This window comes from Stylophora pistillata, chromosome 9 (genome assembly GCF_964205215.1).
Source record: "Stylophora pistillata chromosome 9, jaStyPist1.2, whole genome shotgun sequence".
Classification (NCBI taxonomy): Eukaryota; Metazoa; Cnidaria; class Anthozoa; order Scleractinia; family Pocilloporidae; genus Stylophora; species Stylophora pistillata.
In genome coordinates this window covers 1971754-1996669 of record NC_142527.1, presented here as the reverse complement: position 1 = coordinate 1996669, position 24916 = coordinate 1971754, and the positions used below count along the sequence as shown (strand labels likewise).

Genomic DNA, 24916 nt, shown 5'->3' with positions numbered 1-24916 from the left:
ATTTGCAGAACTGCGTATTGAAGAAGCTTACAATGTCGATGACATGTCTTTTTTTGGGTGATGTTTTCAGATGCATGGCGGACAAAGATCTGTCTTGTGACCTGCGGGCGGCTTTTTGTCGTTTGATGCTCCACATGCACATAGACCGAGATCCCCAAGAACCAGTTACACCGGTTAAGTACGCCAGACTGTGGTCTGAGATTCCGACTGAGATGAGCATAGAAATGTGAGTAGACCGCCACGGATTTGTTTGTTTTGATTTGTTTTGCAGTTTGATTTGTTACCATTAACAAGCCTTTAAATCTGATTGGTTTGTTTTGTTCCGTTCCTATAGTTGGTAAAAGATGTGATTTAGAGCATAAAATGGTGCGATTCACCAGAATCATCAGGGAATTCAAAATCGAGATCACTAAGGGTATTTATTTCTGCTTCAGGTATGATCAGCACCTCGCGGTTGGGGAGGAGAGAGAAGAGAACAGATTGAGGTTTTCAGGAGTAATTACATTTGTGGAGAATTACCTTCAAAACATCAGCAGCAACATTTGGTCGTTTAGCGATAAAGAACAAAATAAACTTACTTTCGAGGTAAGGGCTGTAACTGAACATGATGTTTAAGCGTTTTTTAATCGAATATCAACGCAAAAACGAGCCAATCAGAAGGCAAGGCCAAAACGCGTTACCGGCATCAAGCAAAGGAAACGCCTTGATTCTGATTGGTAGAGATCGGGGTGTGAGGCTTTCTCTTCGTTAATCGGAGAGTAGAAAAGTATGGGACCTACACACACATATCAGACTTGAGAATTTTTTTTTCGCCTCTAGTCTGACATCGATACATCACGATTCGTCTTGGCTTGTCTTGAAATCGTTCTCAACTCATTTCGATTCTAGTGCGTATAAAAATGTTTGTATTCTCTGAATCATATTTTGAATCCCATAGTAAATCATTCTTGGACCGTCCCTGGCTCATATTTGTCTGTCGATGTACACTAAATTTTTGATGCTCAATTCTTTCGTTACAGGTTGTGCAGATTGCAAGAAATTTGATCTACTTTGGTTTTTATGGCTTTAGTGAGTTACTGCGTCTGACGCAAACAGTGTTATCAATTGTGGACTGTGAGCAGCGAGCTCATGGCGGCGTCAGAGCTCCTGGAAAACCTACAGGCAAGAGAGTTTGTTGTATCTGTATCTGGCCTCACAGTAAAGGCAACTCTGACTTATATGGAAATAGTTTTTTTCCAATTAGCTATCATTTTATAGCCGTGGTATCGTCTCAGAATCGTATTATTGTTATAATTTGTTAAGATTTCGATGAGTAAAGTGGTGTCAAAGTTTGATAAGCTGAACTTTGAGTTTTAGACGCCCTCGTTACAGTCGTATTGAGAACGCCTTGAAAACTTGGTCTCGTGCGCGAAATTGGATCGAACTGGTAAAATTTCCGGGAAATTTCCGCCCCCCGGTTAGCTCTGTTGGTTAGAGCGCCGGATTGTGTTGTGCGGGAGGTCGAGGGTTCGAGCCCTGGCCGGACCAATACTCGTGGTCTTAATATAACTGAGGAGAATTTGCTACCTTTCTATAATATCAAGAAATGGATAGATATTCTAGTCTTCTCGGATAAGGATGAATAAACCGTAGGCCCCGTCTCCTGCAGGGTTAGGGGTAGGAGACGTTAATTTCCCACGCACGAGATTGCTGTGTGGTGGATGTCCTCCCCTGGGGTGGGATCGGTGGGTGTTCACAGGGCCTATTCAAACTAACTATCTTCTAAACTGGGCTACCCTGTATAAATATTCGTAAATACAATACATACATAAAAGGCGAAAGATTAGGCGAAAAGACAATACTCTTCATTTTGGGCTGCTGTTTTAGTGAAGTCCGAACGCTCAAATAAAACACATTTCTGGAAGGAACTTATAAACAGAAAAAAAAGCCGAACAAAACAAGTGAAACTACAATAGGAATGTTTGTTTGGTCTTTCAAAGCCGATGAATTTCGGTCAAGAATTTTATCTGATTTTGACCCCTTCGACATTTTTTAGTAGGTGGGGTTGGTGAGAAGATCAATGTGATGAGAAGTATTCATAATCTGGGTGCAATCATGACACGCATGGCATTAGGAGGGAACCAAGATCCATGGGGGCTCACACAACAACCTGAAGGAGGCCCCAAGCCTGAGACCGAGATTGATCACGTTGTCATGGAGACCAAGGCCAAGATAATTGAAATCCTGGAGTTTATAATGAACGTTCGACTTGATTATCGCATTTCCAGTTTACTGACAATCTTCAAAAGAGATTTTGATGAAAGTAACGCAAGCTTAGCTGATGTGGGAGGAGAGAATGGTATTATGTATTTTATTGTTATTATTATTATTTTTTTTTTTTGCTTAGGAAATACGCACACCCACCCCTACACGTACACGTACAGACACAGGCACAGGCGCACGTACACGCACACGCACACGCACATGCAAACGCAAACGCACACACACATCCACACACACACACACCTACAACCACACGCACACGTACGCGTACGCATACACATTTCACGCCAACAGGTAACATGATATTTCATAAGTGCACGGAACTATATTTTTCGCATGGACCATCTTAAAAGCATTGGGGCAAAGATTTAATGCCTTAAAATATTTCCTTTATTGTTAATTTAAAATGTAAACTAAATGTTATGTAAACCAAATGTGGTAAATTTTATATTTTCTTAGTTCAGTTCGGCTTATCGTACACACTAAAGGGTTATCTTTGGTCAGCAGGAAGGGATCTCTTTTAAAAACGCTCTTTTTAGGGAAGGAATGTGAAAATGCTGGTTTGGTCACGTGGCCTTAGCCGGAGCTTCCCGAAAACAGTGACATTGAATGGCTACGTGGTCTTCTATGGAGTATTACATAAGCATGCTCCATCACTCATCGTTTGCTAAAACAGCGATTTATTTTCAAGCTAAGTGCACAGCAACAAAGTCTTAAGGGCTGATTTATTGACCGGCTAATTTATTCATTTTATTTCCAGGAAATAAACCCAGACGCTGTAAAATTGATAAAGATGGTGTTCCTCACTACCTTGGACCTCCTAATTGTACGTTTAACGTTTAAATGATTTAAACATCGCGAGAAACTTAACTCCTTAAATATTAACCCCTTGACCCTCAAGAATGATTGGCATCGAATTTCTCCTTACAATATCACCCCTGTATCACACATTAAGGTCAGGAGAATACAGGGAATGATCACCAACTAAAGAGGCTCTTGAATGTGAAACAAATTCTCCTCGTTAGCACCTTAGGAAATGTAAAGATAATAGTATGGAGACTATGCATACTGATGTTAATGTGTAATTGTTAAATATTAACTGAATATTTCGCGGTGTCACTTTTATCATAAACGGAAGTGACTTTCTCATTAAACATTTTAATGATCTTACACAGTAAATAGTTGGAAATATCTAAACGAACTAAATTCATGGCTAAAGTCATCATGCTCAGAGAAACGGAAATTATGGTATGAAAATGTCTTGCCTTTCATAACGACCTAAAAATTGCTTCAATATTATTAAAACAAAGGGAATTTGTTATTTTAACTGAAAAGTTTAGCCGTTTTTGTGCAGAAAAGTATGATTGTCGTTTGAATAAAACAATAACGTTGTTGAACCGTCTTAAAATATAATTGTATTTTTAAAATGAATATTTCAATAATTTTCACGCTCAATGCATTAAACACTCTACCTCTGCCGGCCTGTAGATGCGAAGCATGCGTCTAAACTAGTGGCGCAATTTTGTTTGTCTGGTTGTTTGTTTTTTTTTTACTCTATATTGCTTGTGTCCTATTGATAAATGTTTCGTCGGTAGGGATTGATTTGGAGAACATCAGTCAGCAAGCTGAAGCCATATTTGGAGGCTCCACGTAAGTTTTCCACAGTTTATTGCTTGAAAATCTTAACTAGATGTTCTGTTTCACCCGTGTTTCTGTTAGTCTTGTTTTGCAAACAGTTCAAAGTCAACATCGTTAGAAAAATAATAGGTACCCAAAAGATACAGGTGTGGGATACACTCAATGAAGGTGATGAGTTTCTAAAGAAACTGTGGTGCTGTGTAGGTGGGGGTAACAAGGGAATTCGATCTCACGAAGGGCTAACGCTCGAAACGTCACCTTTTAAACCTTTACGGTGGCCAATCTGCATTATAAACTTAGTTGATAAAACCAAATTACCTGGGATACACTCAGTTGCATTAACAGAAACGAGCTGATGACAATAGTATGGAATACCACAGGTATCCCACACAAAAATGAAAGTCTAGTTTTATCCATAGTCTATCCGAGGGAAATTAGGGGTATTGTTAACTGAGGGGAATGGTCACGATATATCCACAATTGTTGTAGGTATGGCGAGCTGGATTCTAAAACCACTGTTCTCTTTTGTTTTTATTTCAGAGGACTTAACGAAATTGACCTTGACCTCGATGGTCAGGGAGGCCGCACCTTTCTCCGTGTCTTGCTTTATCTATGCATGCACGACTACCCTCCCCTGGTGACAGGAGCACTACAGCTTCTTTTCAGACATTTTAGTCAGAGGCAGGAGGTATTACAAGCTTTTAAACAGGTCAGTGAAACTCCACAAAGTAGGTGAGAGGGGTGGGTGAAGTGACGGGAGCTGGGGGAGGGGGATGGTTACCTGGCCCGCAGGCAGCCTATCTTGACCCTGTTAAGAGCAACGATGATTTTAGACATTCGCCCAGTTTACGTCGAACTCATGAAAAACGTTAAACGCTTTCAAAACACCGCGACGTACTAGCTTATGCGGTTGTTTGTAACTCATGTAGGACAACTTGGTGCTGAAAGCCTGAAAGCTCAACAACTAACCGCTACAACGTTTTCACACGCGCAATCTTTTTGAGCGCAGTGTTATTAAGATCTGGTATGTTCACGGTGCAGGTCCAGCTACTGGTATCCAATAGCGATGTGGAAAACTACAAACAGATCAAGTCTGATTTAGATGAGCTTAGGCTACTGGTGGAAAAATCTGAGCTGTGGGTGTACAAAAGCAAGAAGGATCTTCCCACCGAGAACAGAGTCAGGAAGGTAACACCCGGGTTGACCGGGCTAAGGAAGGAGGGAGGCAGTAACAGTAAGGAGCCGGAGCAGAGGAAAGACAGCTTGGAACAACAAGAACTGGAAGTTGTCAGTTTGAACACGACACAGGTGAAAAATATGTGATAGATTCTTTGTATAAATTTGTCATGTTGCCTCGTCCATCAGAAAAGTTGGCCATGGTGGAAAAAGGGAACAAAGGGGGCGTAATTGATAGGGAGGCTAAACTTGAAGGAAAAAAAATGACTTCCAAGGAAATATTTCTGATGGCGAACTTGCCCATCTAGCATGCGAATCTTAAAACTGTTTTGAAATCTCGTACACAGACATCATTGGCTTCAAAATTGGACTTTTTAGTAATTATGGAAAAGCTTCTAAGAAGCGCGAAATTTACTGATATCTCTGCTCTTTTGGAGTACTATTTGATGTTTAATTTGAGCTGTTATTGTTGCTGTTGCTTTTAATTTTATATCGGTATTTTTTTTTTTTCACGTGCACAGGACCCGGCTAGTAGTGATAGCGAGGGAGGTGGTCCCAAGGTGGGTGGTCTGTGAGAAGACACCTGCGAAACGGGTCTCATTGCTGTTTTACACCTGCAGTTTACGTTCTTAATTCAGTACGAGTAAAAGACGGACGATTTTCTTTTCATTTTCCAGGTTGAGCGTCAAAGGATGGTTAGTGACGGATCCATTGAGCTTGAGGTCGAACACTCAGACACTGTTTCGCTAAAAAACTACAAGAAAACTGAGGCGGTAAGAGACTTTTGATTTGTCAAGTTTGACGGAAGATGAAGTGCCCTGAAAGCTTGTACGCATGCGCGCTTAAGGCGCAACTTTTTGAGTGTAGAGAGTGGTCGTAAGATTTTCTTTTTATTATTATTATTTTAACCAACAGATTCTGGAGCGACTCAGCAATCTTTGTGTTTCTTCATATGGGACACCCAGTGTAAAAAATCGTAAACACGAGCAAAGATTATTGAGGAACATGGGAGCGCACACTGTGGTCCTAGAGCTGTTACAAATACCATATGAAAAGGTAAATTGCTGACATGGAAGCTTAGATCACTTTTCGATGGAGTATCATGAAACCAAAACCAAAGCAATCACAACAGCCAATCAGAAGAAAGGAAAAGATCATGAGGAGCCAATGAGAAATCGAAGTAAAAACAAGCGTGTGAAAACGCGGGTGATCAAATTGCGATTGGGTTCAGTTTTGAATTTGATTTGTTGAGATCACATAACGAAGTGCAGTAAAAACCAACCAATCCCGGATTGCTTTCGGCACTAATTCAAAATTGCTCTTAATGAAGTAAGATATGTCATATTCTGTGATCTTTTCAAATTTCTATTCTGTTCTGTTTTTGTTTGTACATCATGGACTGAAAATGCCTAAATGACTATTCTAGCTCCATGAAAGGCTAAAAGGAAAATGAAATGCATATACCTTGTTTAGACAGCAGTTTTCAATTGATCATAACATCCTCTTAGAGAAACAAGTCTGGTCATCCTTTTAAACCAACCGAAGATTGAATTTCTTTTTTTTTTTTTTTGTTTTTTTTGCATTTTTTGTTTCTAGAATGAGGACTTGAGAATGGAGGAAATCCTGGGACAAGCTCATGAATTCTTACGAAACTTCTGTCTGAGCAATCCTCAGAACCAGTCCCTTCTCCACAAGCATCTGGACTTATTCCTCACCCCAGGGGTAAGATATTTGTAGGTATTGGAGCGCTAGCTAGCTGGCCAACAAGCGAGATAGTTGTTGGGTATAATTACCCAGCTTTTATAAAGTAAAGTGGGAGAAGCGGTTGCCTGATAGTCAGTGCGGCGGACTCCAAGGCGAGAAGTCTGGGTTTGAGACCTGATCGGGTCAATGTGTTTGCTCTGACAGTGCCTCTCTCCACCCAGGAGTAGAAATGAGTACCGGCGAATTGTCAGGGAGGCCTGATGAAATACGGGGGGGGGGGTAACCTTGCGATGGACTGGTATCCCTTCCAAGGGGGATAAAGCCACTTGGCTCAGGTACCTGTCACTTTACCTCTCACCTCTCATGGAGTAATTTGCTTTCACTTTTCTCTTCAGCTAAAAGAGGCTCACACATTGAGGTACATTTTCATGGAGAACTCAGGGCTGTGTTACGAGGTCACTGAGAAAGTTGTGCAACATATCGTCCACTGTATTGAGACACAAGGCCGCCATGTTGAATACCTGAGAGCTTTACAAACCTTGGTGAAGGCGGAAGGACAGTCCATTAGAAAAACACAGGACATGGTTATGGCTGAGGTTAATTCTGCTTTTATTTGTACTGCTTACATTGTAGTATGCTAAAGCTGTTTGTGATGGGGCTTTGGGGTTACCAGTATGCTACCTCGTAACTTCACCTTAAAAGGTTGCTACTGATTGCTGGAGTGATTCGTTTTTTACTCCATTCCGAACATTTCTGTGTCTTTTCGGAAAGTAGAAAGCGGGTTCGTGAGAGTAGTGTAATTTCGGATAGATTCGTGCAATTACGGACGGATCCGTCTGATTTCGGACAGGTTCGTCGAATTTCGGACGTTTCCCTCTGATTTCGGCCGTGTACATTTAAACTTTGACTATCGTTATGTAGGCCTGAAACTCAAACGTGGTGAGGAGAATTCATCTAAAGATCATCTTTTTTTTTTCTCTAGTTAGTGAATGTGGGTGAGGACGTTCTGGTCTTCTACAGTGATCCCCAGTCCTTTAACTCCCTTGTGGACATGATGCAGGGCGAACGAGAGAGACTGGACGAATCTGGCCCTCTGTTGTATCATATCAATTTAGTGGAACTGCTGGCCTGTTGTACCGAAGGAAAAAACGTGTACACGGAAATCAAGTGTCACAGTTTACTTCCGCTGGATGATATCGTGCGAGTTGTCACTCATCCGGATTGCATCTCGGAGGTGAGAGAGACAAAGAGAAATGTCACCTGTAATGAATGATTTACGAAAAGCCATTGCGAACGTCGTTTGTCAAAAGGTTTAAAGAACTCTCCTCACCTTCTGTTCTCTATGTTTGTTGTCTGAGGGACCCTTTTTGTGTCTTCGCATCGACTACCTCGCGAACGGGTTTTCACATTGTTTAAAGTACATGATTTGCATCTAATACGTTTTCTTTTTTCTTAAGGTGAAAAACGCGTATGTTAACTTTTTGAATCACTGCTATGTGGACACGGAGGTGGAAATGAAGGAGATATACACCAGCAATCACATCTGGACTCTATTTGACGACTTTTTAGTCGACATGGCGCGGGTGAGCACATAAAATGAAGTGGGATGAAACAAGGGTGGGGTCGTGGAAGTTTCGCTTCCCTCTTTTGGAAATTTCTTGGAACTGATGGAGACATTAGAAGAAGAAGGAGTTATTTTAAAAACTAATAATGTGAGAACAGTTGCTTTTTCGTCGAATGGAGATATTTTTATGTTCTTGCTGGGAGTATTTTAAAGATTTGAAGGTCGCTATCGAATTCAGAAGAGCAATTTACCTATTCCGTTCGTGAACTAAGAGCGTTGGTCCAAAATCGATTCTCAGCTGCTATTGGTTCGTACAGTATGGGATTCTCCGGAAGAATTGTGGCCTTTTATAAGGAAGTAGTGTTTTAGGAACAGTTAGAACTAAATAAATGTATGAAATTGTATTGTAAGTTGTTTACGAACTCTGCTCGGACGTCCGAGATTGATTTGCTAAAAGGAGTGACTGATGATTTTCGTCATCAGTAATATGATGTCACCTTAACTCGTGTTTATCAACGGTGTTTCCTCGAGGTATTCTATCGAACAATAACGAAAGACGCTTTCTTTTTTTTTCATTTCCCAGGTTTGTAACAACACTTCTGACCGACTACACACAGACACTATGTTGGAAAAATACGCTACAGAAACCATCATGAACTTGCTGACTTTTTTCTTCAATTCTCCTTTCTCCGACTCCAGCACTACAATAAAGGTACTTCGAAAGGAAGTTGAATACGTTTTTCACTTATGAACGTAGCGATGGCCTAGCTTATCATAGAGTTTTCTGTAGAGCAAAGCACCACTAAATCCAGAGGTCTGAGAACTAGTTATTTTCCTTGCTTCGGTGTTTGTTTCTTTGTTTTTGTCTTTTTGTCCCTCATCCGTGACAAGAAATTGCGTGATGTTTATTATATCAATGTTCTTGATGTTGGGTGAGATAAAAGCGTCACTATTGTGGCCAATTTATTCCACATTAGCAGTTATTATGTTTATCTCCCGTCAATCTCGTCAGCAAACTAGTGCGACGTCACGCAGAGCTTCGGTCCCGTTTCACAGCATTGGGTGATGGGTTCCCTTAAACTGTTTGCGCTTTTTTTTTTTTTTCAGTCTCGGCAGCCCGTTTTCGTTCGTCTCCTCCGCGGCGCCTTCCGACTTTCACAGTGTTCATGGATGACTGGCTCACAGAAATACCACGTGGAGACTTGTATCAAGACCTTATCAGACGTTGGTGAGTGGGAAAGTTTTGTACGGGTGTCCTCTAACATTCAAAAGATAGAGGTGTTGTCAGGTTTCAGTCGGGGTTTGAAGTTTCTAAAAACGTTTTTTGCCTGTACCCCCTTACAGGATGGAAGCAGGTTGCCCTCCCCCCCCCCCCACCCCTCCCATCTCTGTTCAACAAGGTGGCAATGACCTTTCCTACTTTATTGTCAACGGTTTTTATTGTGGCTACTGCCTCTTCTAGGAGTCGAAGCCACACATTTCGCGATGAGAGAGTGCGTGAGTGAGTGAGTGTAACAATAGAATTCCTATCTTGACCCAATCAGTTTGATCCATGTTTCCCGGTGCTCATTATATCACTATTGTTATCATTTTAACATTGTAAATATTATCATGTGAGACAAATATTCTGCGACACAACCTCCTTATGAAACCTCTAGTTCCTTTTAAAAGTACAAAAGTTGCGCTATACCAGTATGCAGTCTTTGACTGTCTATTTTTTCAAATTCTCACTCTGGCTTCGACTAACTTTTGCAAAATATTACATTTTAACGAAGTAAAGCTTGTTTTTAATAAGATTTGTTTACAAAACTAATTTTTCGTTGGCAGCAAGGAATCGCGGGATCGCAATCCCAGCAGACCTTGAGAGCCAGATCCATGCGTTATTCACTCGGTCCCAGTTGGTGATGAAACACACGCGTCACTGGCTCAGCCACGGAAAGGTCCGAAGGGACTCTATAATGAACCTCTCAAGGGACTATAGGAGCATTATTGAGGGTTTGCAGGTGGGGCTCCTTTACTCGTGTTATTAACTGACACCGGAGCAGAAAAGAACCCCGGAGATAATCGCACCGCTCATGAAGGTCTTCTGGTAACTCTCTAATTGTTCAGTGTGTTCCAGGCGCCTGCCAGTAAATTTTCTTGTGCTAACACCGTTTTTAACTTGCTCGCTTAATTCCTTGAAAATCTTTGAGTTATTTTCGCATTATCTTTTGCGAGAATGTCCTTCAAATCAAAACCTTGAGTCAATTTCTTTCTTAGACGATCTGAATTTACGTTCTCATAAGTTGCTACTACCTACTACTACTATCATTAGTGTATATGTTAGGAGAAAGAAGGAATTGGTTTTTTTGCTTTTACATTGTCAATTTTTGTTTAAAATTCAAATCACAGGATATTGTTTCACTGCTTGAAGACCAGCTTCGCCCCCTTGTCCAATCAGAGTTATCCGTGCTGGGTGACGTGCTGTATCGGCCAGAGTTAATGTTTCCCCGGCAGTCTGAAGCTTGGCACAAGTCAAAGTCGGGAGGATTCGTCTCCAGGTATAACGGGCAGGGTTTTACTGGTTAAATTGGCTGAAAATGGCTTTGCGATGGATTTTGACCCATTCTTCTTTTGGAGTTGAAGTCGTTGTCATCTCGCCCAGCAACGAGTTTGTAAATGTTTGTGTTTGTTTGTTGTATTATTGATGCAGCTAGCTGATTTGTTGATTTGCTTAGCTTTTTCGTTGATTTACCAATTTTTTTCTTTTTTTTTTTTTTTTTTTGGGGGGGGGGGGGTGTTATTTCACTACTTACTTGTTGTTGATTTCCCTACTCAGTTTTTTCTGATTTACCCCCCCCCCCAGCATTTCATCAGCTTTCCCTGACAATTCGGCGGTGTCCACTCCTGAGAGGACAAGGATACAGTGAAAGTATAATGTTTTTTCTAAAGACACAACGCAATTTTCCGGCCATGTTCTAAACCTGGACCTGTTGACCCACAGTGCCGTGCAATGTAATGCGGTGCAATGTAATGCGGTGAAATAAGCCTTGGGTCATCTCGTCTCCCATTTATCTTTAGGATCACTTCAAATATGTCAGCGTAATAAACCATTATTTATGTCTTCGTCCAGGTTGATAACTCACGCTAAACAGCTTCTTGAGGACAACGAGGAAGCATTATGCGTCCGAGTGCTACAGACGATCAAGGGTATGATGGCGCGTGACATCGACTTTGGAGAAAAGGTAAAGACAGGAGATAATAGTCCATTTTACAGTTGTGTGCTTGGTTGCCAAGCCTTTGATTGGGAGTGAGGCTAGGGGTGACCTTGTTATGATACAAACCTTGCTGCCTTTCAAATGTAAATCACTTTGTTATCATGCTAAGTTGATACAGGTCTCTATCACAACAAGGTCACCTTCAGCCTCACTCTGAATCAAAGGCTTGGCAACTAAGTACACAACTGTAAAATGGCCTATTAGGACTTGTTGTGCATGTTTTATGTTAATAAGATCTCCCAGCTCTTTTAGGAGACTATTAAATTCTTAATACAGTAAGAAAGATGGTAAGTTTTGAGCTCGGTAAAGAAATAGAGATACATGTACATCGTCTTGTCACTAGAGTAAAACATAGAAAATTTCCGAGTACCCATGAGGATTCCGCGCTCCGATGCCCTATCACTGAGCCATAGAGAGTCTAGGGTGAGCAAGGCCCATTATGAAGTTCATATATGACTCGCGTCCTGCATATTGCTGGGATCGGCAATGTTGTTAGCGTCATGATTTGTAATAGGATAGGAAAAAATAGTAAGTTTTGAGCTCAGTAAAGAAATAGAGAAAGATGTCTTCGTTTGTTGATCCCTATTATTTTACTGCTTGTCATTCAGGGTGATGGATTGCGTTCATCGCTTTTAGGCCGCTACTTTGGTTCAAATTATCGCATCACGATCAGCCGAGACGCTAACAGCAAGAGCTTGATTGAAAACAACAGCAAGAAGACCGCTAGTCAGATGGTCAACTCGGGCCCCGGGGCCGAGATGTTGTCACGCGCGGGCGTCACGTTGTGTGAGATGCAAGGACGACTCGACAAATGCGGTGCGTCTGATCTGATTATTGATCTTATCATGGTGCAGCCCAACCTCAGAGTGTTTCTCGAGATACTCGAACTAGCGATCGCTCTTCTTGAAGGAGGAAACAATTCTATTCAGGTTGGTAACTATCTCATCTCCTAAGAATCTTTATGATTTTGGACACGAGAAAGGAAACGTGTGCGACCACGAGACAACACGCGTGTTTTCCATGCGTGGGTTTTCTGCGTGTGGGCCGTGCCATATTCGACTTGTATCTTTCTTTTCTCGCGTGCTGGGAACCAGTGCTTTGTGTTACGTCTAATTATTTTCCGCCTATTTCCTTATTTTTCTATTTCAAAGAAATCGTTTCTCCAGAGGTTTACAAACGGTAAATGTGAAGAATTCTTTCGCTACATCTATGATAAAATGAGAGACGCTGAGGCTGAAATCCGAGCGACAATCACAGTTCAAACAACAGAGTCATCTGTAGTAAAGAAGAGCGATAAAGATGTCTCCCATGCGAAAACCGCTGACGGACGGAGAGGTACTTTGTCCATTGGACGACGGGACACGCTAGTTGCAGGTCAGCGTCACAAGAGAAAATCAGTAACTCCTCAAAGCCTTGCTAACAAATTGAAATCACCAAAATAATATTTTCTTGCTGTAAAATCGTTATTGAATCTGCAGATTATAATGATCGATTTCTGTCGTTCGTTCGCCTTTATAAATCGCTTTATTTCTCGGCTCGATTACTATTACTATTTCCGATAATTAAATGCGCAAAGCAAGACAGAGTTTTTACTGGTATTCCTCTGTTTGCAGGTTCTTTGATGGGTATCAGCGAAGACGTGAAGGAGCAGTTATCAGATGCAGCTACGCACACGGGAAAGGCATACGCGGCCGTGAGAAGGGGCCGAGACCCGGATGCTGAAGTGGAGCCTTCGAGGCCCATGCCTAATAATTCACTTTTTGGGACCGAACTTCAAAGCGCCTCAGGCAAGCATGAAGTCAAGACCATGTCCCCTGAGGTGCTTGTCATGAAGCCCATCCTCAGGTTCCTACAGCTGCTTTGTGAGAACCACAATAGAGACCTTCAGGTTAGTGAGCCTATTAGGTCCTTTGTATCGTTTGATTAACAAATACTTAAAAATCAGGAGAAATGAAAACTTAGTAGATAAATCTACTATTTTCTCTTCACCGTTCAGAATTATATCCGCAAACAAGACCACAGTAAGACCAACTATAACTTGGTGCACGAGACTCTTCAATTCCTGGACTGTATCTGTGGCAGCACGTCTGGGGGCCTGGGACTGCTTGGTCTGTATATCAACGAGATTAACGTGGGTTTAATTAACCAGTGCTTGGAGAGTTTAACAGAGTACTGTCAGGGACCATGTCACGAAAATCAGGTGCGTAATAGCTTTTGTAGCTTTGTGTCACGCAACAGGTCGTTATTCACGGGTCAGGTAGCTTTAATTGTGGGTCGTAAAATTGTCATGGGAGACATTATGCCATATTCCCTTTAAAGAAGTCGCCACATTCTGAAAGGCTTCGACCTGGATTTGCGGCTTTGGAAACTCCTCTTGTTTTATCTTGTATTTTGTTCAGTTTTGGTCTTGGAAGTGTTGTTTCTTTGTAATATTAGCAAAGAATAGTTGTATAAACAGTTAGAATTATTTTTCTTTCTATCTTTTTTTTTTTTTTCAGACTGCCATCGCCCTCCACGAATCGAATGGTATTGATATTGTTATAGCTTTAGTATTGAACGACATCAACCCGCTCGGAAAACAACGGATGGACTTGGTGCTGGAACTTAAGGTTTGTGCCAAATCTCACTCACTGGCGCTTAAACCTGTTATTGAATGATATTAGATAACAACTGTCCGTTGTAAAGGGCAAGTCTCAGATCATCTCCCCCACTTAAATGAAAGACATCTTCTAGCTGGATAAAGTCGTTAAAAATAGTTCCGTTCGACTTTTGATGGTTCTGTTTGATTTCGTAAGGTTCTACCCGAGTTTGGATGCCTCCGTCTAATTTTACGTTTCAGTCCGGTTTTAAACGGTTCCGCCCTAGTTCGAACGGTTGCGCTAATTTCGGATGGTCTCGTTGGATTCAAATTAATACTTTTGAGTCCTGAATCGAACTTCGAGTCATGTTGAGTATTTTATGTGCGAACGGCAAGCATAATCAAAAAGATGATTAAGCTTTAATAATCAATGCATATTTCTTGTAGAACAACGCGTCAAAAACCCTTCTGGCCGTTATGGAAAGCCGTCTCGATACAGAAAATGCCGAGAGGATTCTGTACAACATGACACCTCAACAACTGGTAAAGTCTTGTGTGCGATCACATGCGATCGTCTGCGATCGTCTTCGATTATATGTGAACCAGGCTTAAGGTTATCGTTTCTTACTCAAATGGGGCAGTTTTCATTTATGATACTGGATTGCTTTGGCTTTGCTTAACTTTGCTCTGTGATTGGACCACAAAACCCGTGCCACCATCTCGACCAATCAAATGCAATCTCGGTAACCCGCGTTTTCCCGCGCTTTGAGCAGGTTGCACGTTTTTACTATAATTTCTCATCGATCAATGATGATTGGATAGGTGATTAATTTGGTTTTGGTTTTTCGATTCTCAATTGAAAACTGCTGTAAAGCTGAATATACGAACAACTAATTTGCAAAGTCAAGTGCCATCGAGAGGAGAATTTCTCTTTGCAGTATAGAAGAAAGTCCGGCCTTCAAAACCAAGTGGATAGAAACTTTTCGGGTCAACCGCTGGCGTTTGTGTTTTTTTTCCTTCTCTGTTTGTTTGGTTTTTCAGGTGTTTGTTGTTTCAGTTTCTTGTATTTTGACATCTTAGGTGGATGTATGTAAACAAGCATATAACCAGGAGGATCTTGAAGATGAGAATGAATGTGAAGTTTCTTGTCGCGATGTCGGACACAACATTTTCATTCTCGCTCATCAGGTAGTGGAATATATATATCTTATTAACCAAGCGCGAGGGCCGTACTGCGAGAATATTTGCCCGAAGTCTTGACAGTGCGGACCTCGCTGCGCTCGGTCCGTACAAAAAAGACCGAGGGCCGATATTCTTCCAGTACGGTGCCGAGCAAGCTTGGTTAATAAGAGATTTATTATACGACTGAAGTTCAAAGGGACACAAGTGCGGTATCATTCGGGACCATTCGGGACAGTGCCCGGTCCAATACTGAGAGAATATTGACTGGCAATAGAGGATTTTGATTGGTTGATATAAGTTATTGGCCCTCTAACTGCCCGAGTCGTGTAACAAATCCACAGTATGAACTGGATTGTACAAAACTGTTTCGAGAGAAATCTGAATGGTGGATTCTGGTGATGGAGTCCTGATATAGACGGTTAATTTCCATTTTTAAGGGAAAGTTCTTCAAATTTCAAATCCCAAATTGTGTTAGACAGCACACAGTTGTAATTTCCTGAGCGAGGAGAGAAAGTGAGACTGTTACGGCGCGTCTTCAAAGAAAACGACACCTGACTGATGGCCAGGGTAACGATTCTTACTTCAATCCCGTTGCGCTAGGCATTGAACCGGCACTGCGTAACAATGCGAAGCTATTTTTATAATAATTTACGGTATCTTCGTATAATTTATAGTTGTACTTTCGTCAACTCTCATATAAACTTATTCGTATTGTCTCCTTTGCAATTTTATCACTTCTATTTTACGCCTAGCGTTTACATATTTCCATATTTTATCGCCTTTATCATTCCCACGTTTTGAATTTAGTACATATATGTAAAAATTTTCCTTTTCATCAGCTTGAAAATGACCCCAACGAGGTCGAAACGTCGTTCAAAATTATTATCACTAATTTTTATCTTGAAAAACTTCGTAACAGTTCGAGGAATGTTTCGGAGCTTCCCAGAAACAGAACTTAACACTCATATCTTGTCCTTTTTGCAGCTTTCACACCAAAACAAGGATCTGGCGAGTTTACTGAAACCAAGTGCCCCAACAGAATCGGAGGAGATGCACGGCGACAGCGCTCTGGTGTATTACGCAAAACATACAGCACAGATCGAGGTAAAGAACCCCAAATAAATACATTAGTTTTCTATCAAGCGCCGAAAGCGATCCGAGATTTTTTTAGTTGTCCTACCGAGCAATTTTCAACAAAGCGTCAAATGAATCCAGGATTGGATTAGTTGTGCTTTACTTCGCTTTGTGATCGGTCTAATAAACTCGCACCACTTTCTTAAACCGATTCCAAATCCAATTTTTGATATTGGACACTAGCGGCCAATTTTTGATTTTGGACACAAGCGGCCATTTTGAATTTTATACTCTAGGGGCCGATTTTGGGTTTTGGCCGTTAGTGGCTGATTTTAGGTTTTGGCCATTCGTGGCTGATTTTGGGGTTGGGCCACCAGTGGCCGATTTTGGATTTTGGACGCAAGTGTGCGATTTTTTATTTCAGACACAGGTGTCCAATTTTAGGCACTAGTGTCCGACGGATTGAAAATTTTACGCTACATGTTTCTAAACATAAACTATGGGTGTTGGGCTGTATAATTTCTTATCTTTTTTTTAAGTGATTTCGCTCTTGCTTTAGATTGTTCGTCGCGACCGCACAATGGAACAAATTGTCTTTCCAGTACCCAACATTTGTGAGTTTCTTACCCCTGAAAGCAAACTAGATGCTTATCAGACATGTGAAAGAGACGACCAGAACAGCAAGGTTAGAGAGTTGCTTCCAGCTTCTCCGTATTTGTCAGAGTATTGTCAGTCAGATATTGTTCCGAGAATAGTGAACATCGAATTTGGTTTTTTTCCCTTAACTTCAATTCCAACACGAAACTCTCCCAAGGAACTTTGGAGATATGTATGACGATACGTGTGGGGAATATCTTGTTCCATCTTCGGTTACATCGATTATCGTCTCATCATTGTTCTTTAAATGGCGTTTAACCCTTTAGCTTTAGAAAGATTGTAATATTTCTGAAAAATTTCTCCTTTTGTAGTACACGGGTATTTACAATTATTCAATATCATTCGAAAAATGGCGAGTTTTCTACGCCTTAAAATTTCAAATGGCCCTTACTTAGCGATTGAAATTCTATTCTGACTAAAAGACTTTCTGCCTTGGACTTTCGACGAGGTGTTGAATCTAATTTTTATTCTTTCTGTCGTTGCAGATTTCAGACTTCTTCGATAGAACCGAGGAACTTTTCAGGGAGATGCAATGGCAAAAGAAACTGCGAGGTAACAAGTTGTACTAAGTATATAACTCGGAGAAAATAATTAAGCATTATAAAATAACTGAGATGGTGCGAGCGCCCAAAGGGGTTTAAAAACCTATCATTTATTGCACTGCTAAACTCGTAGTATATTAAAGTTTATTTTATAAAGCAAGAGAGCACACTTTCAGTTATCTATCGACTAACAGTGGACAAAGAAGAGCCACCCAGTGGAATGTCCATTGCTAAATTAGATATGAATTATTTATTATTATTATTTATTACTATCGGTACTGCATCTTTCTATAAGCTACATCCCTCGCCTCCGGCTCATGAAACTTCTCGTGTTTTCCCAACATAACGCGTGGGTTATTACGCCGGTAAACCGACAGAATGTGCCGTCTATTGCTTTTATTAAAATAAACGTTAAGACGAAACACAGTATGTTTCAATTTCGTATGGTTTTACCGGTGCATTAAACGAATCCATGCAAACTTTCTCAAGCTTGAGTGACATGTCAAATTAATTCAACAAACCTAATGAGACTGGCGGCTTTTTTCTTTTATTACAGAGAGTCGATTTTTGTTCGGAGTAAGCAGTCGAATGACTTTATGGGAACAGATTTCCATCAATTTAGCAATCCTGATCAATTTGCTTGTGGCGTTCTTTTATCCGTTTTCCGACGGGCCGGGTGGTAAGTGTCACGCTGTGGTAAGTGTCACGCTGTGGTATGTCACGCTGTGGTATGTTATCTTTATGTTTCTGGACAGAGTCTCAGCTCTGTGTCCTCTTGAGAATATCTTAAGACGATTTTTTGCGTTTTGTGGGTGGCTCGCACTCGAGGCGAGTCACGTGCGTGACTGCACGCGCCCGAAAACTAAAGGAAGTAACGAGAATCTAAAGGATACTAAGAGAATCTTAAAGGACCGAAATTCCAGATGAACAGTTCATGAAGAAATTACGGACAGTATAATGGGTGAAAATGTTTTTACTTTTGTTCTCCTTTTTTCTTTCGTTCGTAGAACTTGACGGTCGTCTGTCTGTACTGGTTTGGCTGGCCATGATCGTGTCTTTTGCCATAATTGTTACATTTCCGCGGCCGTCTGGGATCAGGACATTTGTAGGCTCGACGATATTGAGACTTATATTTTCCGTTGGACTAGAGCCTACTCTTAAAATACTGGGACTGGCCACTGTAAGTAACAATAACAAAGGAAAAACGACTCGTAAATAAGGCTTGTTTAGTTTTTAGAATACCACGTGTACAGAAATCAAGATGAATTTCAACGGAGTCCAGCTTTAATTCAACTAAAACAGCGGAGAGGTTTTAGGGGTTGTAATAACTTTTCCTATATACGCGGCTACCGATGGTGTGATTAATGGATGTGACATAAAGCGAAAAACAAACACTAGGGCATGTGCGAGGGGGGATCAGTTCTGGCCAGCCGCGCACCAATTTTCCGCCCAAAATTGCAAAGGGAAATATACGAAACAACTGCTGTCTCTCAAAGTAAGGCAAAGCAAATCGATACGTTCCAACTTCGCTCCTAGGGTGGGGGCGGGAAGATGAGAGACCCTGGGAACGAGGTTTGATACGTTCATTTAAATCTGTAAAAAGGAAAACAAAAGTAGTGAAAAGTAAAACTGGAGACTTTTCGTACACAAAGAATATACAGTTACGGGCTTCCTCCTGATTGACCTTTTTGTTTTGAGCTTTACCTAAAATCTCGTGCGATTTGTAAACACCGCAACTCACTCGCTTATGTAGTTGTTGGTACGATACTCTGAAGGCACGCCACCTAGCCTCTAGAACGTTGGTGCGGTACATGCGCAGATGTTTGACCACTCGTTTCTCTGCCTGTTGCTCGCAGGCTCAACAGACAGCAATGGGTACGAATGGAAGATCAGTCGTCGCCAACAGGGAATAAAGGGAGACTCCTCACTCCCCCCTCCCCCACATAGGCAATAAATAATGAACCGTCTAGTATTGAAAAGTTCTCTGTGTTAACGTTCCTTTTTGCCAGAAAAAAAAAAAAAAACTCACAGCCGTTGTTATTTTGCAGGTCATTCTCAAAGCAATATTCATTGTAAGTTACGTTGGAAACCGGGGAACTTTTGACCACAATGTGCGCCGGCTTCTTTCGGACAGAAATCTTGTTCTTCATCTGATGTACTTCACGTTTGGTTTCCTCGGATTAACTCTGCATACGTTCTTCTACAGTATTTTGGTCAGTGTTAATTGTGATCGTGTATCGTGTTCTCATAGTATTTTGTAATGATTTCACCTAGATTGGGTTACTCCAGTAAACCCAAGGAAACAACAGTTACCCAGTGATGGCAAAATTCTTGATTACCCTGCATCATAAAAAAACCTTACAGTCACACAGTTGTTATATTTTATGCTCGGCAAACGCCCTCAAGATTACTTTATGAATGAATGAATGAATTCCTTATTTATATTGCGCCCTTTCTATACAATATTCAAAGGCGCATTCCCCCCCCCCCCCCCATCAATTTTGATAGACACTACACAAAGATAGACCACAACCCCGGGCACTACGTGCCCTACTCTTCTCGAACAGTGTGTGGGTTCTTTAACGTCCCACAAATTTTTTCACATTCAAGGGCTTGTGAGACGGAACCACCATTTATCGTCCCTATCCGAGAAGACTAGAAAGTCTAACCATTTGCAGATATTATTACAATGGCAGCACTTTCTTCTCAGTTATTTAAAGACCCTGAGTGTTGGTCCGGCCGGATTTGAACTCACGACCTCCCGCACAACAGTCCGGCGCTCTACCAATTGAGCTAACCGGGAGGCTGATCGGGTTTAGTAAGCTGTGTATCTCTAACCCTCAATGAGGCCAACGCTAACTAAGTTCAGCTTTCTTTCCAGCTCTTGGACGTCATCTTCCGTGAGGACACGCTGTTAAACGTGATAAAGAGCGTGACCCGTAATGGCCGGTCCATTATCTTAACTGCTGTCTTGGCTCTTATACTCGTCTACATGTTTTCCATCATTGGCTTTCTTTTCCTCAAAGATGATTTCTTAGTCGAGACGGATCCGACGCTTTCTCTTAAGCTCGGTGAGTGAATAAGCTTTCTTAGTGGCTAAGTTTCCATTCGTATGTTTTGTACTTAAATCTTTCACACCCAAGATCTCACTAGTAATTCGAAATCTCCTTACTGTCTGCCATTCGATTCTTTTGATGTTATGTAGGAGAATTTGGTATTAGATCACCCGATAATCCCCCAATTGATATTTGTCTTTATTCTCATCACTTGTCTGCTTGATATTGTATTGATACTGTGAGGAGAAATTCTGTATTGGTCACTCATGGGAGTTATCAGTTCGCCAACGTCAACTGGATTCGTGACGCAGAAGCTTTCGGGCGGGATGCCAGAAGTGTAGAGCTGAATTTGAACGACAGTTTAGCTCTCAAAAGTATGGATGGGTGTTAAGTTCCTTCGTAATACATTAGAGTTCCGTTTCTGGAAAAAAATTCAGGAACGAGATAGTCAGGCTTAAATTACAGTGTTACGCTGATATACGCTCGGGAAAAACCGTCTCAGGGTGTGAGTTTGATACTGAAGAAAGGACTCAAAAACAGAAGAGTGAAGTGAACTTAATCCTGATCATACACTCTATTCTTATAACTGCGTCCAACATGAAAAAAATAGTGCGTAAAACGTTGGCTTTCCGTCGCGCGCCAACGTTAACTAGGTGTTTGCCATGAAAATGACTGAATTTTGTCTTCTATTCGCTCAATTGCTTCTTTTAACTCTGCGCATGTCCTCATTTTCTCTTTCTTGTATTCGTCAGCTCCATCAGCTACCTGCGATGCCGATAAGAGCTGCGAAAGTTCCGTCTCACTTTCGGAAAAAAACTCAGAAGGAGAGGACTCGGTGAAGGAACGTGCCTGTGACACCTTGATAATGTGCATCATCACTACACTGAACCAGGGGCTCAGAAATGGAGGGGGTATCGGAGACGTCCTCAGACGGCCCTCCATGAAAGAGAACATGTTCGTGGGACGCGTAGTCTACGATTTGCTCTTCTTCTTCGTGGTCATTATTATTGTTCTTAACTTGATATTTGGCGTCATTATCGATACGTTTGCTGATCTGAGGAGCGAGAAACAGAACAAAGAGGAGGTGCTCAAGAACACGTGTTTTATTTGTGGTAAGTGACCATGAATTTTTAGCGATTTTTTTTTCTTTCGGAAAAATTTTGAATCGGGTGTCGATTTAATCCGGAATAATTGACGCCGGTTTGGTTTTTCTTCGCTCGGTGATTGGTCCAGAAAATTCACGCCATCCTCTCAATCAATCAGAATCAAAACTGGTAACAATCGCAACCTGGTCACTCGCATTTTCCCGCGCTTTCAGTCGCACGCTGAGCAGATTGTTTGTTTTCACTTTGAGTTCCCACTAGCTCCCCATAATATTTTTCTTCGGCAGTTTTTATCAAAGATTGGTCGTGGCTTAATGAATACGCCAAAATAAGGTTTTCGAGCAAGGACTGGAACCTATTATTCCCGTTTTATTTCCGAACTGTTCTCGTTCAGGTTTGGTCCTCCTAACGTACTATGGATCAGATACAAAAGTCAGGATTTTAGATGAGGACAAAGATCGTAAAAGGTCGGGACCTTATTTACTGAATAATAATTTATTCAGTTCCAGTCCTACTCGGAAACCTGATTTTGGAGCATCCATTTGAGCCACGACCAATCTTCATTAGAAGCTGCCGAAGGAAAATATTATGGGAAGTGGAAATCCATCATCTCACTGGTGCATTGACTCTTCCCTGCATTTTTTCTCTCAGGTCTTGATCGGTCGGCGTTCGACAACAAAGTGGTATCATTTGATGAACACATCAACTCGGAGCATAACATGTGGCATTACTTATACTTCATAGTCTTGCTCAAAGTCAAGGACACGACCGAGTTCACTGGACCCGAGAGTTACGTCAGTCTGATGGTCAAGGTATATCATGAATATGGAAAATGTTTTATGAAGCGGAGGGGGTGGGGGAGAGCTTTAATGAAGTTTGAATAAGTCCTTGGGCTAAAATTGCTTACCAAAAGTGTAATGACTCCCAGTGATCGGGAACAGCATTGTTAAGTTACTTATAGCAACACGTGATTAGCCAACCTGTGCGACGTTTCTTACTTGTTTTAGGAGCACGATCTGGATTGGTTCCCACGCATGCGTGCCATGAGCCTGGCTATTGACGAAGGAGAAAGTGAGCAAAGTGAAATAAAAAATCTTCAGGAAAAGCTAGAAAGCACCACAAGACTGGTATACACTTTGTCTCAACAACTCACAGATCTAAAGGAACAGGTATGACTCTCAAATCAGACCCCATAGCATCCCCCTGTTTCCGTCTTCCTCCACCTAGTATGCCCCCCTTCAACTCTACCTATTTCGTACTTTAAACTTTTCCCTCTTCCAATCCTGCCTGTCACCTAAACTGCCCTCCTGTAACCTTGCCTCACCTCCTTTCGTGACTCGCTTCAACCTTGTCTTAATTTTTTCACCTTTTCCTGACCAGCCTGCCTCCTTGTCAGACCCCTTCACTCGGTCTTGCTTCCTTCTCTCCCTTTCTCTTACCCTACTTGCCTCTTAATTTTTCTCCCTCCTACCTGGCCACGTCTCCTCGTCTCCTACCCCTTAACCTTACCTACCTTTTCTTTTCTTCCCTCCACTTTTCCCACTTCATCATCTCTGTCTCTTGAACCCCACTTTGCTTCCACCCCACCCTGCTTCCTTCTCCCCCTTCCTCTATCTAACCTTACCTTGCCTCCTTCTCTCCCCGGCCCCCTCTCCCATCCAGACGTAGGTGCCCCTAGTCTTCCTCCCTCAGATTAATTGAATATTTATAAATAAGGGCTGATAGTTTCTAAAGAAACTGTTTCGGGCTGCGTCGGTGGGGGTAACGAAATAATTTGAATATATCAACAAAGTTGAAATGGTAAATTGGCCACCGTTACGATTATAAAAGCTGACGTTTCGAGCGTTAGCCCTTCGTCGGAGCGAATAGAGGAATTGTGGGTTGTGTGTGCCTTTAAAGGCAGAAAAAGGAGCTACGTTATTGGTGGGAACATTGCAACGGGAAAAACACGAATAAATTGGTGGAATGAAAAGCGTTCGTTGATACCTGTGGGATTTAGACTGCTGGTTTGAAAGATGAGCTTTTGTTCAAGAGTCTTACGGCTTTCCGTGCTACCTAGGTGTCAACGAACGCTTTTCATTCCACTAATTTATTCGTGTTTTTCCCGTTGCCATGTTCCCACCAATAACGTAGCTCCATTTTCTACCTTTAAAAGCGCACACAACCCACAATTCCTCTATTCGCTCCGACGAAGGGCTAACGCTCGAAACGTCAGCTTTTATAATCGTAACGGTGGCCAATTTACCATTTCAACTTTGTTAATATATGCAAATTGAATATTTAGTGTGTTTGCTTTGGGTTTTTTAACAGATGACTGAACATCGCAAGCAGAGACAACGAATCGGTTTGTTGGGCCCTCACTCTGCACTGAATAACAGTATTACGTCTAACAACTTCAAGATATAAATGTTTATTGGGAAACAAGACATAAAACTGACCGACAGAAAGAAGGGAGAAATACCTGACAATGAAGTGAAAGAGATAAGGAGTAGAGCGGAATCGGACAGTGCAACGAACGGGGGTGAGTTGAAAACCCGTGCAACATGGACGCCATTCGCACTGAACGCCTTCCTGTACATGGCCCGAGACAGAAAATTCTTGCATGATTGAATGTCTGAAAGAAAATCTTGCACTTAAGAGACAAACAGTGTAGCTTGCTTAATCCGACTTAAGAGTCATAACGTTCTGGATAAGATGAACAACACTTTTGACAGAAAAGAAAATTTCCGTTCCTGAAGGTCTAGACAAAATATGCTTAACTTGTTTTTTGATAACTTAATTCTTGCATTTTTGGTGATTCCTCTGCAAGTGCCAGTAAGGTGTAAAGATCATCATCTTTCACTGTCAAATAAATCGTAGAAAACTTAAAGAACGTTTTTGAAGAAAAAGGACAGATGCAAATATCTAAGATAGTTGTAATTTGTAGAATTAATAGATCTGTGATATAGAGGGAGAATTTTGGAAAATATTATGATCTTACTGCCCATAATTTAAGAACGGGATGTCAAGGTAAAATTTCCTCTAATGGTCTCGATACAGATCTTGACTCTGGTTGCGAGAATTCGTATGTAGATAAAGAAAATTTTTATGGATAATTAGTTTCTATTTTTAGACAAATATCCC

General features: G+C 41.4%; 1 protein-coding gene across 2 annotated transcripts in view; it reads left to right on the top strand.

Moving 5' to 3' along the window:
- Positions 1–24888, top strand: part of LOC111326463 (inositol 1,4,5-trisphosphate receptor-like) — a 38823-nt gene extending 13935 nt beyond the window's left edge. Inside the window, exons 20-57 of one of the 2 annotated variants that reach the window (XM_088734178.1) lie at positions 71–226; positions 435–585; positions 1020–1161; positions 2039–2338; positions 3023–3088; positions 3858–3912; positions 4441–4609; positions 4942–5208; positions 5598–5636; positions 5754–5849; positions 5992–6132; positions 6673–6798; positions 7176–7376; positions 7763–8014; positions 8238–8363; positions 8928–9056; positions 9452–9572; positions 10172–10347; positions 10736–10884; positions 11457–11568; positions 12210–12530; positions 12753–12975; positions 13215–13489; positions 13598–13801; positions 14100–14210; positions 14627–14722; positions 15260–15367; positions 16346–16465; positions 16995–17120; positions 17578–17644; positions 18191–18313; positions 18642–18814; positions 19683–19847; positions 20516–20705; positions 21443–21802; positions 22445–22605; positions 22801–22962; positions 24104–24888. In XM_088734178.1, coding sequence (XP_088590304.1) covers positions 71–226; positions 435–585; positions 1020–1161; positions 2039–2338; positions 3023–3088; positions 3858–3912; positions 4441–4609; positions 4942–5208; positions 5598–5636; positions 5754–5849; positions 5992–6132; positions 6673–6798; positions 7176–7376; positions 7763–8014; positions 8238–8363; positions 8928–9056; positions 9452–9572; positions 10172–10347; positions 10736–10884; positions 11457–11568; positions 12210–12530; positions 12753–12975; positions 13215–13489; positions 13598–13801; positions 14100–14210; positions 14627–14722; positions 15260–15367; positions 16346–16465; positions 16995–17120; positions 17578–17644; positions 18191–18313; positions 18642–18814; positions 19683–19847; positions 20516–20705; positions 21443–21802; positions 22445–22605; positions 22801–22962; positions 24104–24199 — 6055 coding nt within the window. In that variant the 3' untranslated portion in view covers positions 24200–24888. Of the gene's footprint in view, positions 1–70; positions 227–434; positions 586–1019; positions 1162–2035; positions 2339–3022; positions 3089–3857; positions 3913–4440; positions 4610–4941; positions 5209–5597; positions 5637–5753; positions 5850–5991; positions 6133–6672; positions 6799–7175; positions 7377–7762; positions 8015–8237; positions 8364–8927; positions 9057–9451; positions 9573–10171; positions 10348–10735; positions 10885–11456; positions 11569–12209; positions 12531–12752; positions 12976–13214; positions 13490–13597; positions 13802–14099; positions 14211–14626; positions 14723–15259; positions 15368–16345; positions 16466–16994; positions 17121–17577; positions 17645–18190; positions 18314–18641; positions 18815–19682; positions 19848–20515; positions 20706–21442; positions 21803–22444; positions 22606–22800; positions 22963–24103 lie in introns of both variants that reach the window. The other variant, XM_022930470.2, reaches the window with a different exon arrangement.
- Positions 24889–24916: the final 28 nt, after the last annotated feature.